General features: G+C 36.5%; 1 protein-coding gene across 9 annotated transcripts in view; it reads left to right on the top strand.

Annotated features, from left to right (window-relative positions):
• TUT4 (terminal uridylyl transferase 4) overlaps nucleotides 1-18,306 on the top strand; it is a 143,983-nt gene that overhangs the window by 11,877 nt on the left and 113,800 nt on the right. For all 9 annotated transcript variants that reach the window (XM_060089810.1, XM_060089804.1, XM_060089803.1 and 6 more), the window contains exon 2: nucleotides 16,682-17,561. In XM_060089810.1, the coding sequence (XP_059945793.1) occupies nucleotides 16,775-17,561 (787 nt within the window). In that variant the 5' untranslated portion in view covers nucleotides 16,682-16,774. The remainder of the gene's footprint in view (nucleotides 1-16,681; nucleotides 17,562-18,306) is intronic.

Below are 18,306 nucleotides of genomic sequence, written 5' to 3'. Positions count from 1 at the left end.
TATCTCCATGTAGAAGGCTTTTTCTTCGGCTCTTTCCTCAGGGTTTCCTTAGCATGTGTCACATAATATTGTCATTATTTGTTTATATGACTATATCCCCTTTTAGACATGAGCCTATTATTTATCTTTGTATCCCCAGCTTTTAACTGAGCACCTTATATGTGAATGTTGAAAATTAATCTTTGTTAAAACTAATTCCAGATTTATATTTGTTTACCTGAGCAACTAAAAGCGCAGCTACATAATTTGCAGGGCCTAGTGCAAAATAAAAATGCAGGTTCCCTAGTTCAAAACGCAGGAAAAAAAGTGCTGTTAAAGTTACTAAAACATAAAGTTTTTTTCTTTCTTCTTTGATCTCACTCTCAGCTCGTTTTGTTTATTTTCTTTTTAATGTCATTGTAAATAAAGAACATTGAAATTGTTAAATAAGCGTGAATTTTACTGTTCAACTTTGTATTGTGCAACGCCAGATTTAAATGCAAATATATGATTATTTAACTCTTAGGTGGAATTGCTCGAATTTCATAGCTTGTACATATGTATTTCATTCTTACCAGAACAGGGAAAACACTGCGCAAAACTTACTCGCTGTTTTTATTTCATTTCTTACACTTGAACATTCTACCAACAGTTTTTACCTTTGATTTGGCAGGACTGAAAGGAAAAGGAACTGTGGCTTGCTCTATCTTTCCCTTTCCTTCTGTGTTGTCACTTTCAGCATAAGTGGTTGGTTAATACAGGGAAGTAACATGAGTAAGAAAAGACATGATAGGCTTTTTGATCATTCATGTTTCTTAGAATTCCATTGCCTTTCCTCTGTGTTTGAAGCAAGTTATGGTTCAAACAAAATGTGGCTTCTTGGGCTGTTAGTACCCTTGCTTACTTAGTTGTAGACAACATGTTTACTTAATATTCACATTGAGTCTTGCTGAACTCCCCACACATCATGGATCCACCGATATTCTGTGTTCACAGGGCATCACCAAAGCTATATGAGAATGAGGTGGAAACGAATGACAAGGTATACATTTTGCATATATCTCCTGCTCCTGTGCATGTTCTATTGTCCTATTAGACTTCACTACAAAACACAGATTCACAGGTAAAATTATTAAGAATTTCAAGTTGGTGACAGGAGAGCTTTAAACCAAGCACAGCGTCTTTCTGAGCATGGAGCCCTCTGTAACTGCACAGATCACATGACCATGAAATTAGCCCTGAACAAAGGGATTGGAGGGAAATAGTAACATGGATCGAGACAAAGAGACTGCCTTATTTCACTTTGTACTAATGTGATAAGCCTTGTTACTGCTCCTTTATTTTGAGGCATTCTGAATGTTGTGTTCCTTATTGCCTTGAAGTTAGGTGCAGCCATGTGGCTTTTTTTGGTAAATGAAATGTGAGCAAAGGTGACCAGTGCTATTTCTTCTCTCTCTGTATTGCTAATATGGGAGGTAACATAAGATTAAAACAGCTTGGAATGCTGAGCCAATGCATAAAGGATAGCTGCCTTAGAGAGTTACCTTAATTCACAGAGGATTTTGCATGAGTTGTTAAATCAGTGTATGTTGTGATAAACATTGAGTTGTAGAGGTTGTTATTGCAGCATAACCTGGCCCATTCCAAGGGATACAGTATATGAAATTTCAAAATGAGTGTGATGTTAGTAGCGCAAGCATTGTAGGACCAGCACAGTTACATATCACAGTTTTTGGACCTATGGGACAAACTTTGTCTCCCCAACAAACAAGTACTACTTAAAAAGTGTTAGCTACATTGTTATACATAAATACCAAAGAGCTGCCTGATATTGCAAGAATCAAGAACTTTCTAGTGAATCTTGCATCACAGAACTCTTCATATAGGTAGAGCTTGTTCTTGATTATTTGTTTATAAGGTAAAAGAGGAAAGTGTGGCTTGGATAATTAGGGGATCCAGATGATCTCCATATCTCATTTGAAAAAAGCCCAAAAAACAATTGACAACCTCAGGCTGTTTTAATCAACAAATTGCTTGTGAAAAGAAGCATGACTTAAACTAAACTTCTTTGACCAGTGGCCAAAAAAGCTTTACCAGATGAACACAGAAGGAAAAGGCTTGAGTAATCCAGAAAACCTAGCTAATTGGGCTTTAGATGAGGATCTTGGTAATTTAGTTTGGAAATCCCATTTATTTACAAAACTGGATTTGAGAGAAGAGGGCACAGTTCTACTTGCCTTTGATCATAAAAACTTTGTCAGTTGATTTACGCATATAAAAAGTTATGTTTTTTTAAACCTTTATCTATTTTAGAGAATGATTGACATTTAAAATTTGAGGTTTGTGATACTTTATATAAGCTTAATACACATTATTTCGATTAAATTTTTTGAGTTAAAATTTTTTTAATTGTGGTAAAGTATACATCACATTAAATTTATCGTTTTAACCTTTTTAAGTGTACAATTCAATGGCATTAGTACATTCACAATGTTGTGTAACCATCGCCACTATTTATTTCCAAAACTTTTTTATCATCCCAAACAGAAACCCTGTACCCATTAAGCAATGACTTCCCATTCCCCTCTCCCGCTAGCCCCTGATAACTTCTGTTCTACTTTCTGTCCCTGTGAATTTACCGATTCTCAATATCTTATATAATTAAATCATACAATATCTGCCATTTTGTGAGTGACTTATTTCATTTAGCATGATGTCCTCAAGGTTCATCCATGTTGTAGCATGTGTCAGTTTCCTTCCTTTAAATGGCCGAGTAATATTCCATTGTGTGTATCCCACATTTTGTCTATCCATTCGTCTGTTGATAGATGCTTGGTTGCGTCTACCTTTTGGCTGTTGTGAATAATGCTGCAGTGAACATGGTGTACAAATATCTGTTTGAGTCCCTATTTTCAGTCTTTTGGATATATGCCTACGAGTAGAATTGCTGGATCATATGGCAATTCCATGTTTAACTTTTTGAGGAACTTCCAAACTGTTTTCTGCATCAACTGCATCATTTTATTCCCACCAGCAGTTGCATGAGGAGTCCCACTTGGATTTTTGTTTTTTTGCCTTGGTTGCCTTTGCTTTTGGTATCAAATCCAAAAAAATCATTGTCAAGATGGATGTCAAGGATGAAATTTTAAATTTTGGTGAAGACCAATTTATCTGTTTTTTTCTTTTGTCGTCTGTGCTTTTGATGTCATATTTAAGAAACTGTTGCCAAATCTGAGGTCATGAAGATTTATAGATTTTATGCAGTTATATTTATGTGTGTGTTTGTGTAGAGTATAAGGTATAGTTTTAGTATAGATATTAAATTTAGGTCTTTGTTCTTTTATTTTTGTTTTTATCCTTGCATTGTTTATTTCTGAAAATATAGGTATATATATATTCTCTTCTTTCTTACAAAAAATTAGCTTACTACACATGCCTGTGTATATTACTTTTTTTCACTTAACAGTATATCTTCACTATCACTCCATAACAGAATAGAGATTTCCCCAGTCTAGTTTACATCTGTATGGTAATATATTTTATTGTTTTATGACAGTTTTTCTATAATTTTTCAAAAGACTCAAATGGTCATTTGAGCTTTTTTCCTGTCTGCTGCTTTTATAATTAGTGTCTTGTCTTATCTGATCCATTTTGAGTTAATTTTTGCAACTGGTGTAAGGTCAGGGTCCAGCTTCATTCTTTTGAACAGGTGTGTTCAGTTTTCCAGCACCATTTATTGAAAAGACTGTCCTTTCCCCCATCCAGTACTCTTAGCACTGTTGTCAGATCGAATGACCATGTATGTAGGGCTTATTTATGGGCTCTCTGTTCTGTTCCATTGATATATGTCTTTCCTTATGCCATTACCAGACTGTTTTGGTTATTGTAGCTTTGTGTAGTAAGTTTGGAAATAAGAAAGTGTTACTCTTCCAACTAATTTTTTCCTTTTTTTAGATTGTTTTGCCTATTTAGAGTTCTTTGAAATTCCATATGACTTCTAGGATGGGTTTTTGTTTCTGCAAAAAATGCCATTGTGATTTTGATAGTGATTGCATTGAGTCTGTAGATCACTTTGGGTAGTATTTTTTTTTTTTTTTTTTGGCGGTACGTGGGCCTCTCACTGTTGTGGCCTCTCCCGTTGCGGAGCACAGGCTCCGGATGCGCAGGCTCAGCGGCCATGGCTCACAGGCCCAGCCGCTCCGCGGCATGTGGGATCCTCCCGGACCGGGGCACGAACCCATGTCCCCTGCATCGGCAGGCGGACTCTCAACCACTGCGCCACCAGGGAAGCCCAGTATTGTTAACAATATAAGTCATTGGCAATGACTTAAGTGAAGGAAACAAATGGGTGCGTGCACAGTGGGCTGCAGTTTATGAATTCTGCCCAGTCTCCAGCTTTTGGCAGCACTGGGAAAGCAGACTAAATAATTTTGAGGACTCTTGATGTTGATAACAGTAAGCAAGGGGTGGAGTACTTAATTCTTTTAAGGTGAATGATAAACATTGTAAAAGGTGTGTTTTCGACTGTTCTGCTCCCTTTGGCTGTAGGTCACATGAACTTAAAATACTTCCTGCTTCCTTAGTTACCCATAGGCAGTGACCAAAGTCTGAAAAGGGAAGAGCAAGAAAGAGGTAGGTAGGGAAAGTAGACTGGAAAGAATCTATGAACATGGGATGTCGCTGCATTTATTTATTTAATTTCTTTCAGTAATGTTTTGTAGTGTAATGTTTTCAGGGTAAAATTTTTTTTGCCTCCTTGGTTAAATTTATGCTTTTTTACTTTTTTTTTTTTTTTTTTTTTTTTTGCGGTATGTGGGCCTCTCACTGTTGTGGCCTCTCCCGTTGTGGAGCACAGGCTCCGGATGCACAGGCTCTACGGCCATGGCTCACGGGCCCAGCTGCTCCGCGGCATGTGTGATCCTCCCAGACCGGGGCACGAACCCACGTCCCCTGCATCGGCAGGCGGACTCTCAACCACTGCGCCACCAGAGAAGCCCCTAAATTTATTCTTAAGTATTTTATTCTTTTTGATTCTATTGTAAGTGGAATTATTTTTGTAATTTCCTTTATGGATTGTTCATTGCTACTGTAAAGAAATCTGTGTGTTGATTCTGTATCCTGCAACTTGTTGAATTTGTTTATTAGCTCTTTTTTGTATGTATTCTTAGGATTCTGTTACATTTAAGATCATGTCATCTGCAAACATAATTTTACTTTTTCTTTTTCAGTTTGGATGCCTTTTATTTCTTTTACTTGGCTAATTGCTCTGGCTAGAACTTCTAGTACTGTGTTAAATAGAAGTGGCAAAAGCAGACACCTTTGTCTCATTGTGGGTCTTAGGGGAAATTTTTTTAAGTCTTTCACTAATGAGTATGATGTTAGCTGTGTGTTTTTCGTTTTGTTTTCGTTTTGGGTGTTTTTTTTTTTTTTTTTTTTTTGTAGATGGCCTTTATTATGTTGAGGAAGTTCCTTTCTGTTACTAGTTTGAGTGTTTGTGTCATGAAAAGGTGCTGGATTTTGTCAAATGCTTTCTTCTGCATCAGTTGAGATGATCACGTATTTTTCTTTTCCTTTAGTCTATTAATGTGGTTTATCACATTGATTGATAATTCATATGTTCAATCACCCTTACATTCTGAAGATAAATCTCATGTGGTCATGGTGTATAACCCTTTTAATATGCTGCTGAATTTGGTTTGCTAGTACTTTGTTGGTGATTTTTTGCATATATATTCAGAGTATCAGAGTAATGCTGACCTCATAGAATGAGTTAGGAAGTGTTTGCTCATTTTCAACTTTTGGAAGTGTTTGAGAAGGATTGGTATTAATTCTTTACATGTTGAGTAAGCTTCTCCAGTATAGCCTTCTGATTCTGAGCTTTTTTTGTTGAGGGGTTTTTGATTACTGATTCAATCTACTTATTTGTTGTAGGTGTATTCGTATTTTATATTTGCTCTTGACTCAGTTTTGGTAATTTGTGTGTTTGTAGGAATTTGTCCATTCCACCTAGGTTATCCAATTTGTTGATGTACAGTTCATAGTATTCTTTTATAATCCTTATTTTAAAAAATTATATCAAATATCCTTTTATCTCCATTTAAAAATTGTGGTAAAATAATACATTGCTTAAAAAAATACATTGTTTTCATTTGTCTCAAGGTATTTTCTGATTGCCCTTGAGATTTCTTCTTTGACCCATTGGTTGTTTGCGTGCATTGTTTAATTTTCACACATTTGTGAATTTTCCAGTTTTTTTCCTGTTATTGATTTAATTTCCAATTTCAGTCTACTGTGGTAAGAAAAGATAATTTGTATGATTTCGGTCTTTTTAAATTTATTAAGACTTGTTTTGTGGCCTAATGTAATAGTCTATCCTTGAGAATGTTCCATGTGTACTTGAGAGGAATATGTATTCTGCTGATGTTGGGTTGAGTCTTCTGGATTTATCTGTTAGTTCTCATTGGTGTATAGTGTTATTCAAGTCCTCTATTTCCTTATTGGTTTTCTGTCTGGTTGCTCTAACCGTTATTGAAAGAAAGGTATTGAAGTCTCCAACTATTTTATTTATTTATTTAATTGAAGTATAGTTGATTTACAGTGTTGTGTTAATTTCTGCCATACAGCAAAGTGACTCAGATGTATATATATATTATATATAATATATATAATATATGTATACATTCTGTTTAATATTCTTTTCCATTGTGGTTTATTGCAGGATTTTGAATATAGTTTTCTGTGCTATACAGTAGGACCTTGTTTTCCATTCATTCTGTATGTAATAGTTTGCATCTACTAACCCCAAACCCCAGTCCATCCCCTCTCCCCACTCCCTCCCACTTGGCAACCACAAGTCTGTTCTCTATGTCTGTGTGTCTGTTTCTGCTTCATAGATAGGTTCATTGTGTCATACTTTAGATTCCACGTATAAATGATATCATATGGTATTTGTCTTTCTCTTTCTGACTTACTTCACTTAGTATGATAATCTCTACTTATGTCCATGTTGCTGCAAATGGCCTTATTTTGTTCTTTTTTATGGCTGAGTAGTATTCCATTGTATATATGTACCACATCTTTTTTTGTTTTTTAAAAATTTTTATTGGAGTAGAGTTGATTTACAATGTTGTGTTAGTTTCAGGTGTACAGCAAAGTGAATCAGTTATACATATATCTACTCTTTGTTTTTTTTTAAGATTCTTTTCCCATATAGGCCATTATAGAGTATTGAGTAGAGTTCCCTGTGCTATACAGCAGGTTCTTATTAGTTATCTATTTTTTATATAGTAGTGTGTATATGTCTGTCCCAATCTCCCAACTTATCCCTTCCCCCCTTATCTCCTGGTAACCATAAGTTTGTTTTCTACATTTGTGTCTCTGTTTTGTAAATAAATTCATTTGTACTCCTTTTTTTTAGATTCCACATATAAGTGATATCATATTATAGGTGTCTTTCTGTGTCTGACTTACTTCACTCAGTATGACAATCTCTGGGTCCATCCGTGTTGCTGCAAATGGCATTATGTTCTTTTTTATGGCTGAGTAATATTCCGTTATATATATGTACCACATCTTCTTTATCCATTCATCTGTTGATGGTCATTAAGGTTGTTTCCATGTCTTGGCTATTGTGAATAGTGCCGCTATGAACATAGGGTTCATGTATCTTTTTGAATTATAGTTTTGTCCAGATATATGCCCCAGAGTGGGATTGCTGGATCCTATGGTAGCTCTGTTTTTAGTTTTCTAAGGAACCTCCATACTGTTCTCCATTGTGGCTGCATCAACTTATATTCCCACCAACAGTGTAGGAGGGTTCCCTTTTCTTCACACCCATTCCAGCATTTGTTATTTATAGACTTTTTGATGATGACCATTTTGACTGGTGTGAAGTGGTACTTCACTGTAGTTTTGATTTGCATTGATCTAACAATTAGTGATGTTGAGCATCTTTTCATGTGCCTCTTGGCCATCTGTATGTCTTCTTGGGAGAAATGTCTCTTTAGATCTTCTGCCCATTTTTCGATTGGGTTGTATTTGTTGTTGAGTTGTATGAGCTGTTTGTATATTTTGGAAATTAAGCCCTTTTCAGTCTCATGGTTTGCAAATATTTTTTCCCATTCTGTAGGTTGTCTTTTTGTTTTGTTTATGATTTCCTTGGCTGTGCAAAGGCTTGTAAATTTGATTAGGTCCCACTTGTTTATTTTCATTTTTATTTCTATTGCCATGGGAGACTGACCTAAGAAAACATTGGTACAATTTATGTCAGAGAATGTTTTACCTATGTTTTCTTTCAGGAGTTTTATGGTGTTATGTCTAATGTTTAAGTCTTTAAACCATTTCGAGTTTATTTTTGTGTATGGTGAGAGGGTGTGTTCTAACTTCATTGATTTACACGTGGCTGTCCAACTTTCCCAACACCAGTTGCTGAAGAGACTGTCCTTTTCTTATTGTATATTCTTGCCTCCTTTGTTGACAATTAATTGACCATAGGTGTGTGGGTTTATTTCTGGGTTCTCTGTTCTGTTCCATTGATCCATATGTCTGTTGTTATGCCAGTGCCATGCTGTTTTGATTACTGTAGCTTTGTAGTATTGCCTGAAGTCTGGGATGGTTATGCCTCCTGCTTTGTTCTTTTTTTCAGGATTGCTTTGGCAGTTCTGGGTCTTCTATGGTTCCATATGAATTTTAGGATTATTTGTTCTAGTTCGGTGAAAAATGTCATGGGTAATTTGATAGGGATCCAGCTATTATTATAGAATTATCTATTTCTCTTTTCAATTTCGTTAATTTTTGTTTCCTATTTTGGGGGCTCTGTTATTAGGTATATATATGTTCATAATTGTTACATATTCTTGTTAGACTAAACTTTTTTATCAGTGTATAATGCTCTTCTTTGTCTCTTGTAACCATTTTTGACTTAAAGTATATTTTTTTCTGACAGTCATGTAGCCAACTCAGTTCTCTCTTGATATCTTTTTCCAGCCTGTATTTTCAACTTCTTTGCTTCTTTGTATCTAAAGTGAATCTCTTGTAGGTAATATGATAGATGGATCATGTGTTTTTTAATCCAGTTTTCCAATCTCTGCCTTAAGAGTCTAATTCATTTTTGAATTGGCCAAAAAATTCGTTTGGTTTTTTCCATAGGATGGCTCTAGTGGTCCTTTGTTGTCTTTAACTTCATTTGAAACAATTTTGTTAGATTGTATTGTGACAGCTGTCATATTAGTGTGCCTTTAAAAAAACTTATCAAGGGCTTCCCTGGTGGTGCAGTGGTTGAGAGTCCGCCTGCTGATGCAGGGGACATGGGTTCGTGCACTGGTCTGGGAAGATCCCACATGCCGCGGAGCGGCTGGGCTCGTGAGCCATGGCCGCTGAGCCTGCGTGTCCAGAGCCTGTGCTCTGCAACGGGAGAAGCCACAACAATGAGAGGCCCATGTACAGCAAAAAAACCCCAAAAAACAAAAAAAACAACTTATCAAAATTGGTGAATTTTTGTGTTGCCATTTTAAAAGTTGAAGGTGGAAGAAAAAAGCAACATTTTTGGCATGTAATGCTTTATTATTTCAAGAACAGTAAAAACACAACTGAAATGCAAAAAAAGATGATTTGTGCAGTGTATGGAGAAGGTGCTGTGACTGATCGAATGTGTCGGAAATGTTTTGCAAAGTTTTGTGCTGGAGATTTCTCACTGGACAATGCTCCATGGTCCGGTAGACCAGTTGAAGTTGATAGTGATCAAATCGAGGCATGAATTGAGAACAATCAACATTATACCACACAGGAGATAGCCGACATACTCAAAACATCCAAATCAGGCACTGAAAATCATTTGTACCAGCTTGGTTATGTTAATTGCTTTGATGTTTGGGTTCCACATAAGTTAAGTGAGAAAAACCTTCTTGACCATATTTCTGCATGTGATTTTCTGCTTAAGTGTAATGAAAACGTTTGTTTTTAAAACAATTTGTGATGGGCGATGAAAAGTGGATACTGTACAATGATGTGGAACAGAAGAGATCGTGAGGCAAGCGAAGTAAATCACCACCAACCACACCAAAGAAGATGATGTTGTGTATATGGTGGGATTGGAAGGGAGTCCTCTATTATGAGCTCCTTCCAGAAAACCAAACAATTAATTCCAACAAGTACTGCTCGCAGTTAGACCAACTGAAAGCAGCACTTGATGAAAAGCATCCGGAATTAGTCAATGGAAAATGCATAATCTTCCATCAGGATACCGCAAGAGTGCATGTTTCTTTGATGACCAGGTAGAAACTGTTACAGCTTGGCTGGGAAGTTGTGATTCATCCACCATATTCACCAGACATTGCACCTTCAGATTTCCATTTATTTCAGTCTTTACAAAATTCTCTTAATGGAAAAAAATATCAATTCCCTGGAAGACTGTAAAAGGCACCTGGAACAGTTCTTTGGTCAAAAAGATAAAGAGTTTTGGGAAGATGGAATTATGAAGTTGCCTGAAAAATGGCAGAAGGTAGTGGAACAAAAGGGTGCATACGTTGCTCATAAAGTTCTTGGTGAAAATGAAAAATGTGTCTTTTATTTTTACTTAAAAACCAAAGGAGCTTTTTGGCCAATCCAGTACATTTAAAGTAGTTATTGATAAGGAAGGATTTACTCCTGCTCTTTAGTTTTTTCTTTTCTGTATGTCTCATACTTTTTCTTCCTCAATTTCTCTATTACTGCCTTTTTATGTATTCAGCTGACTTTTTTATAGTGTGCTATTTTAATTCATTTTTTTCCTTTTTTGTATTTTTAAACATTATTTTCTTAGTGGTTGCCTTGCAGATAACAGTGCAACTAATATCTTAAATTTGTAACAGCCTAGTTTGAGTAATACCAGTTTAGTTTCAATAGTATACACACGCTCTGTTCCTATATGTCTCTGTTCTTTCTCATTGTTATTGTCACAGATTATCTTTATACATTGTGTGCCCATTAACATAGGTTTATAATTGTCTTCTTATGTATTTGCCTTTTAAATCATGTAGGAAAAAAAGAAGAGTTACAAACCAGCAGTACAGTAATATTGGCTTTTATGTTTACTTGTGCTAAGTTACCTTTACCAGTGTCCTTTATTTATTATGGCTTTGAGTTACTGCCTAATTTCTTTTCATTTTAGCCTTAAGAACTCCCTTTAGCATTTCTTGTAGTGCTAGTCTACAAGTCTGCTAATGAAATTTCTTAGCTTTTGTTTATCTGGAAGTGTCATACTTTCTCTGTCATTAATAAAGGATAGTTTTTCTGCATGGTTAGAGAATATTTGGTTGACAGTGTTTTTCATCCAGGATTTTAAAATGTCATCCCATTGCCTTCTGGCCTCCATGATTTCTGATGGGAAATCAGTTGTTAATTTTATTGTGGATTCTTCATGTATGAGAAGTTGCTTCTCTCTTGTTGCTTTCAAAATTTCTTCTGCCTTTAACAATTTAACAATTATGTGTCTTGGTGTGGAGTCCTATGAGTTTATTCAGCTTGGAGTTCATTGAGTTTCTTGGATGTGTGTAGTTGTGTCTTTCATCAGATTTGGGAAGTTTTTGGCTATTATTTCTTCAATTTTTTTTTTTTTTTTTTGGCCATGCCGCACGGCTTGTGGGATTTTAGTTCCCCAACCAGGGGTTGAACCTGGGCTCGAACCTCGGCTCACGGCAGTGAAAGCACGGGGAGTCCTAACCACTGGACCACTAGGGAATTCCCTCTTTAAGTGTTTTTTCTTTCCCCCTCTATCTTTTCCTTCTGAGACTCTTATTATGTGTATGCTAGTATGCATGGTAGAGAAGAAGGAAGGCACATGAGGAACTCAGGAACCAGACAATACAGGGAGCAGAAAAAAGTTCCAGAAAAATTGTTAGTGTTTTCAGAAATAAGAGATGAAGATCAGAGTGCTATGAAAAGGAATAATCAGAGAATTAGAGAGTTCTTAGAAGTGAAAATATGAAAGGTTTTCTCCATGCCCCCCCTCCAAATATAGAAGGGTTGGAAGATAAATTTGAGTAAGTCACCCAGGAAGGACAAAAATGAGATGGGAAATGGAGAGAAAAGATAACTGGAGGATCAATGTAAGAGGCCTAAAGTTCAATTAATAGGAGCTCTAGAAAAAGAGCAGAGAAAATGAAAGGGAGGAAGTTATGGAAGATATAATATGGAAAAAATTTCCAGAAGTGAAGGACTTGAGTTAGAGATTAAAAGAGCCAGCTGAGGGCCTCCCTGGTGGCGCAAGTGGTTGAGAGTCCGCCTGCCGATGCAGGGGATACGGGTTCGTGCCCCGGTCTGGGAGGATCCCATATGCCGCGGAGCGGCTGGGCCCGTGAGCCATGGCCGCTGAGCCTGCGCGTCCGGAGCCTGCGCGTCCGGAGCCTGTGCTCCGCAACGGGGGAGGCCACAACAGTGAGAGGCCCGCATACCGCAAAAAAAAAAAAAAATTAAAAGAGCCAGCTGAATGCACAGCAAAATGAATAAAGAAGTATCTGTACTAGGACTTATCACCTGTAAATTACAGAACACTGAGGCAAAGAGAATATCCTAAAAGTTTCCATAAAGAAAAAAAAAACAGTTCAGTAAAAGAGATGGAGAATCAGAATGGCATAATTTTCTCAGTAGTAACACTAGAAACTAGAAATTGTTGAAACAATACCTGTAAGATTTTGAATGAATGATTTTTAACCTAGAATTTCAAACCTAATTAAACAAAATATGAAGAAAGAATAAAGGCATTTCAGGCATGCAAAGTCTTATAAAACTTGCCTACTATTGGGGCTTAAGGGAGCCCAATAAATAGCACTGTCTTTCCCTTCCTGAATTCTGAACAAATTGGGAGAGATAAAGGAAGCATATGGAGACCAGAATATTATTTTTATTATGGATAAGATTCACATTGGAGAATGGGACTTATATTTTCAAGTGGCTTGCTAATACTCAATGCCAGAAATAGAAAGATTTAACCACTCAGGCATAGGCAGAGCTGAACAGTGATAGGCCCTGTGTGGGGCTTGCAACTGTAATGTTAGAGTATGAATGAGAGAATGGAATTTTCTTTCCTGAGAACAGCTAGATGCAAAGAGGAAGGAGAGGGGAAGGTGCTAACTTTTGCCCAGATCATTTTTCTAAACTCAGTGATGAAATAAGTTACCCCATCTCCCTAGGAAAGGAATGAATGGAGTGGAAAGAAAGCAGGAATGTTATGATAATGGTTGTCCCTCTACATGAAATGAAATGTCAGAAGTAGGGCATAATTATTTTCTTCAATGCTTTTCTTGTTTTCTTTCTTAGAAAGCTACTGGAGGATATGCTACACCAAAAAAGAGGGAGTAAGTTGTGGACGAGGAAAATAGAAGAGTCAGTCAGCATGGAGAGTAGATGGGAATTGGTAGGATGATAGCAAAAGGAAAGTCTCAGGGTGACAAGTGTGGTGGAAATCTAGTAGTGATCAGAAGGTGCCAGATTGGATGTCCAAGGAGAGAAAAATGACAATAAAAACAGACATATGGGTTGCTTGATGTATTTGAAGACATTGAGAGAAGCTTTACAGTTCTGTCAATGAATTATTGACAGATATATAAAAAACTTAAGAGAAGTGAGACAATTCCAGGTAAAACTGAAAAGTATACCAAAAGAGAAATGTGACTATAGTATATATGTTGCTTAAGTCAAAAGCCTAGGCCCCTGTGATAAAGAGATCCAATAGTATAGTGACCTAAGAAACAGTTTTATTTCCGTCTCATGTAATAGTTGCTAGGTGAGTAGTCACCAGATCCAAATGAATAGTTTATTGTGTGTGGTCATTCAGGAGTCCCAAGTTCCACTGATGATTTTTGTCCAGTCAAAAGTATGGCCAAGGGCTAACAGTGTGGACTTTACCTGGGCTTGTTAGACTAAATGCAGAATGTTAGTCCTCACTCCAAACCTACTGAATCAGAATCTGCACTTAGGGACTAGCTGATTCCTGTGCACAAAAGTTTAAGACCTATTGGTCTGGATTGGAATTTAACTGTTGGCTATGTGATTGAAGATGGATGACTGAGAATTTTATCCAGTGAGAAGGGGAGAGCATTGAGGAGGTAAGAACTTGATCTTAAGGACACACCTAACTGCAGAGAAGGTTGGGAAATGTAGTTTAGCTATGTGCCTAGGAAAAAGGAGAAAATGAATTTTGATAGATATTTAGAAAACTCTGTGCAATGGTATATTTGGCTCAGCCATAAATAATATTGGCATATCATATTATAGTCATCCTGGGAGGATGGTGGTGGGATGGGAACATAAGTGTGTGTACAATTCTGTCTGTAGGAAGTCAGTAGATAATATCTAAATCTAAAACAAAATAGGTAGTATCAGCTTAAGCATGTAATTTAGAAATATGGAGATAAACCTCAGAAGAAACAGCTAAAAGAGTTGACAGTAGTTGCTTCTGAGGGGAGAGATTGGTAGTTGGTAGGAGAATGCTGTTTTGCCTTGCCATTTACTTTTTCAACTGTGTAAGTGTATTTGTTTTATAAGAAGCACATTGGAAAAAAATTTCCTGTAGTCTAAATAGGAGGTAAACACATGAAATGTGTTAAGTGCTAAGTACTATGAGAAAGGTAAGAACAAAGTCCATAGAAAGAGGCATACTTATCCAGGCCACCCTGGGTGGTAGGAGGCTAGGGGATGGATTGGGAAGCGAGACATTTTCTAGTTACATTGTAGACAATATACAGTATGAAGCAATTAAATATTTTTTGGATCTATTATATTTTAAAGTGTTTAGTTTTTAAAGTGTGAATAATTAAAAATAATTTAAGCTAAGTTTTTATTAATCCACTTAACAAATTTATTGAGTGTCTACTTTGAACTAGGCACTGTAATAGGCATTGAAGATATAATGGTAAGCAAAATGAGAAATGGTTTCTTACCTCTTAGAGCTTATCATCTTGTGTATAAGATTATACAGAAGAGTTTGGTTTTCCTTCACTTCTACTTTCAGAAACATTCCTTAGAGCATTGATTTTTCAAATGTAGTTCCCAGTCTAGCCACATGAGAATCACCTGGGAACTTGTGAGAAATGCAAATTCTTAGGCCCCAATCCCAGACCTGTTGAATCAGAAACTCTGGGAATGGGACCTTCCAGGTGATTCTAATGAATGATAAAATTTGAGAACTATTGCCTTAAAGGTAATCAATATTTTAACCTTGGTTTATTACTGCTAGTATTTTAGAAATAATCTGATTTCCATAATATGTAGTATACAAGCTATTTCTAGTATAGAAATTATTTAACAAAATGTAGTATTTTCATTTGTTTATAGTTTGTGCTCTGTGGTAAAAGTGTAATAGTTGCTATTATATTTTAGAACAAAACGGATTCTGATTTTTTTCTTTCTATTATCTTTTTTCTAAACGTTATTATTCTTTTAGAGCAGTTTTAGTTTCACAGCAAAGTTGGGCAGAAAGTACGGAGTACCCATGTAACTCCCTTCCCCCACACAGGAATAGCCTCTCTCACTATCAACATCCCTGCACCAGAGTGGTACATTTGTTACAGTGAATGCACCTACATTAACACGTCATTATCATCCAAAGTCCGTAGTTTACCTTAGGGTTCACTCTTAGGGATATCCATTCTGTGGGTTTTGACAAATGTATAATGACATGTATCATCATACAGAATATTACTATAACTATCAGACTCTGGGATCCTGTTGGTTTTTAAAATTTTTCTTACCTCAGAAGAATTTATTTAAACTGCTTTGTACTTTGGAGCTGGAGAAAGTCTGTTGACGTTGGTTCCCCATGTTTAGAGTGTCAAGTTAGAAGTAGGTTAGCAGTATAAATAGGTGGTATTTAGTAGGAAAGTCATGTGGGAAAGGTCTTACCACATAGTCTTCTATAAACTGATTCCCTATGTTGCATATAGATTGCAGTTCTTCTGTTATTTTTACCACTTAGTCTTCTATAAGCTGATTTCCTATGTTGCGTATAGATTGGAATTGTGTTATTTTTGTTCCATTTCTTTTTATGTTAATTGTGGTACATCATTGCAGGTTTTATTTCCCTTTTAGTTGAAATTCTTATTGAGTAATGTAAAACAGCATTTTACTTCTGAAGTTCCCTTGTTTTGATGTCATAGTGCTAGAATTACATTAGAACCTCCTTTATGGGCGTTTCGCTGTTACTTACTAGAGTAAGTCTAGAAGTCTAGAGTCTAGAAGGATTTTAACTCCTTCTCATATAGTTTTCAGAGTTTAAAAATTTTTATTTTTTACTCTTCAGCTTTTTACTTTATTTTTATTTTTGGCTGCGTTGGGTCTTCATTGCTGCGCGGCTTTCTCTAGTTGTGGCGAGCGGGGCCTACTCTTCATTGTGGTGTGTGGGCTTCTCATTGCGGTGGCTTCTCTTGTTGCGGAGCACGGGCTCTAGGTTCGTGGGCTTCAGTAGTTATGGCGCACGGGCTCTAGAATGCAAGCTTGGTAGTTGTGGTGCATAGGCTTAGTTGCTCCGCGACATGTGGGGTCTTCCCGGACCAGGGCTCAAACCCTTGTTCCCTGCATAATCAGGCAGATTCTTAACCACTGCGCCACCAGGGAAGCCCCGCTATTCAGTTTTGAGAGTAAATTGTAAAAGTTTTTTTTATGTCTAACCAATTTTTTAGAAATGGGTTTTGCGTTTTAAATAACAGATTTTTTTTTTTTAATCCAATAGTTTGCTTGCCTAAACTGGATTTGAAGCAATTCAGACTACTGGAGATCTGCCACTTTACAATATCACAATTGGAAAGAAGCAGGTTTTCAAATAATGGAAGAGTCTAAGACCTCTGAAAATGAAAATCATGAACCAAAGAAGAATGCTTGGGCTCTTTCTGAAGAAAGCAAATCAGTTAAATTTATAACTAATCAAACTTTGAAAGCTAGAAATGATAAATCCATAAAAGAAATTGGGACCAACTCTCCAAATAGGAATAGTAGTAAAAAAAATAAGCAAAATGATATTTGTATAGAAAAAACAGAAGTTAAATCATGTAAAGTAAATGCTGCCAGTGTTCCAGGCCCTAAAGATTTGGGGTTAGTCCTTCGAGATCAAAGTCACTGCAAAGCAAAAAAATCACCGAATTCACCAGTGAAAGAAAAGGTACCTGTTTCACAGGCAAAAGTAGAAAGGGCACCCAGTTTACAGGCAAAAACAGAAAAATCACCAAAGTCACTTAATTCACCAGTGAAAACAGAAAAGGCGCCCAGCTCACAGGCAACAGCAGCAGAAAAGACACTTAATTCACAGAGGAGAGCAGAAAAAGCACCTGGTTCTCAGATGAAATCAGAAAAGGTGCCCAGCTTACCATCAGAAGCTGAGAAGGTACCCAGTTTACTGTTGAAAGAAAGCATGAGACAGACAGAATTACAGCAGATTGGAAAAAAAATTCCAAGCTCCTTTACTTCTTTGGACAAAGTGAATATTGATGTTGCAGAGGGAGAAAAGTCTGCTCTGGAAAGCTCACAACAATCTCAGAAGCAACAAACATGTACAGATAATACTGGTGATTCTGATGATAGTGCTTCAGGAACTGAAGACATATTGGATGATTTGAGTAAGTACAAATTAGATTATTCCACAAGTCACATTTTTGGAGAGATTTTTTAATATTAATGTTCTTTAGATTATCCTTAGTTTGATTTTAACTACAAAAAGGACATTAATAATATGGGTCTTAGGTTGAAAACATTTATTATGGGAGGTACAAAGCCTGTGCAAATACAAATTTAGTGGCTCCTATAGTTGATGTGTACACACAGACAGACAGACAGACAGACACACACACACACACACACACACTCTTTCACTCTTCTTTTAAATGGTCCTGGTAATACATTGCTCATTCATTCACCAAACATGAATGTATTGAGTTCCCATTATATGTCACGCATGTGTTTACAGTGGAAAACCAAAAAAACACAGCCCCAGACCTCAAGGAAGCTTCTAGTTAGTTGAGGGTGATACAGATAAGTAAGATGGTAATTTAGCTCAGTGCCAAAAACTTAGAATCGAGAAAGTACATGATTTAATTGAGGTATTTAGACTTTGGGTTGAGAAAATGCATGATATAAATGTGAGACTGCAAGTGTGACTGAGATTCAGTATGACTGCAACAGGGACTTGCGGGGGAATGTGGCAAAAGATGTAGCTGAAAAGGCACACAAGAATTGGAAAGTAAAGGGTCTTTTAGGATATAATAAACAGTTTGGACTTTATTATGAGTGTTTTGGGAAGCCACTGAAGAGTTTTAACCAAGGTAGCACTGTGATCACATATATATATATATATATATATATATA

This window comes from Mesoplodon densirostris, chromosome 2 (assembly GCF_025265405.1).
Source record: "Mesoplodon densirostris isolate mMesDen1 chromosome 2, mMesDen1 primary haplotype, whole genome shotgun sequence".
Taxonomy (NCBI): domain Eukaryota; kingdom Metazoa; phylum Chordata; class Mammalia; order Artiodactyla; family Ziphiidae; genus Mesoplodon; species Mesoplodon densirostris.
Note: the sequence above shows the minus strand (reverse complement) of the source record. Positions and strands in the feature narration are given on the sequence as shown.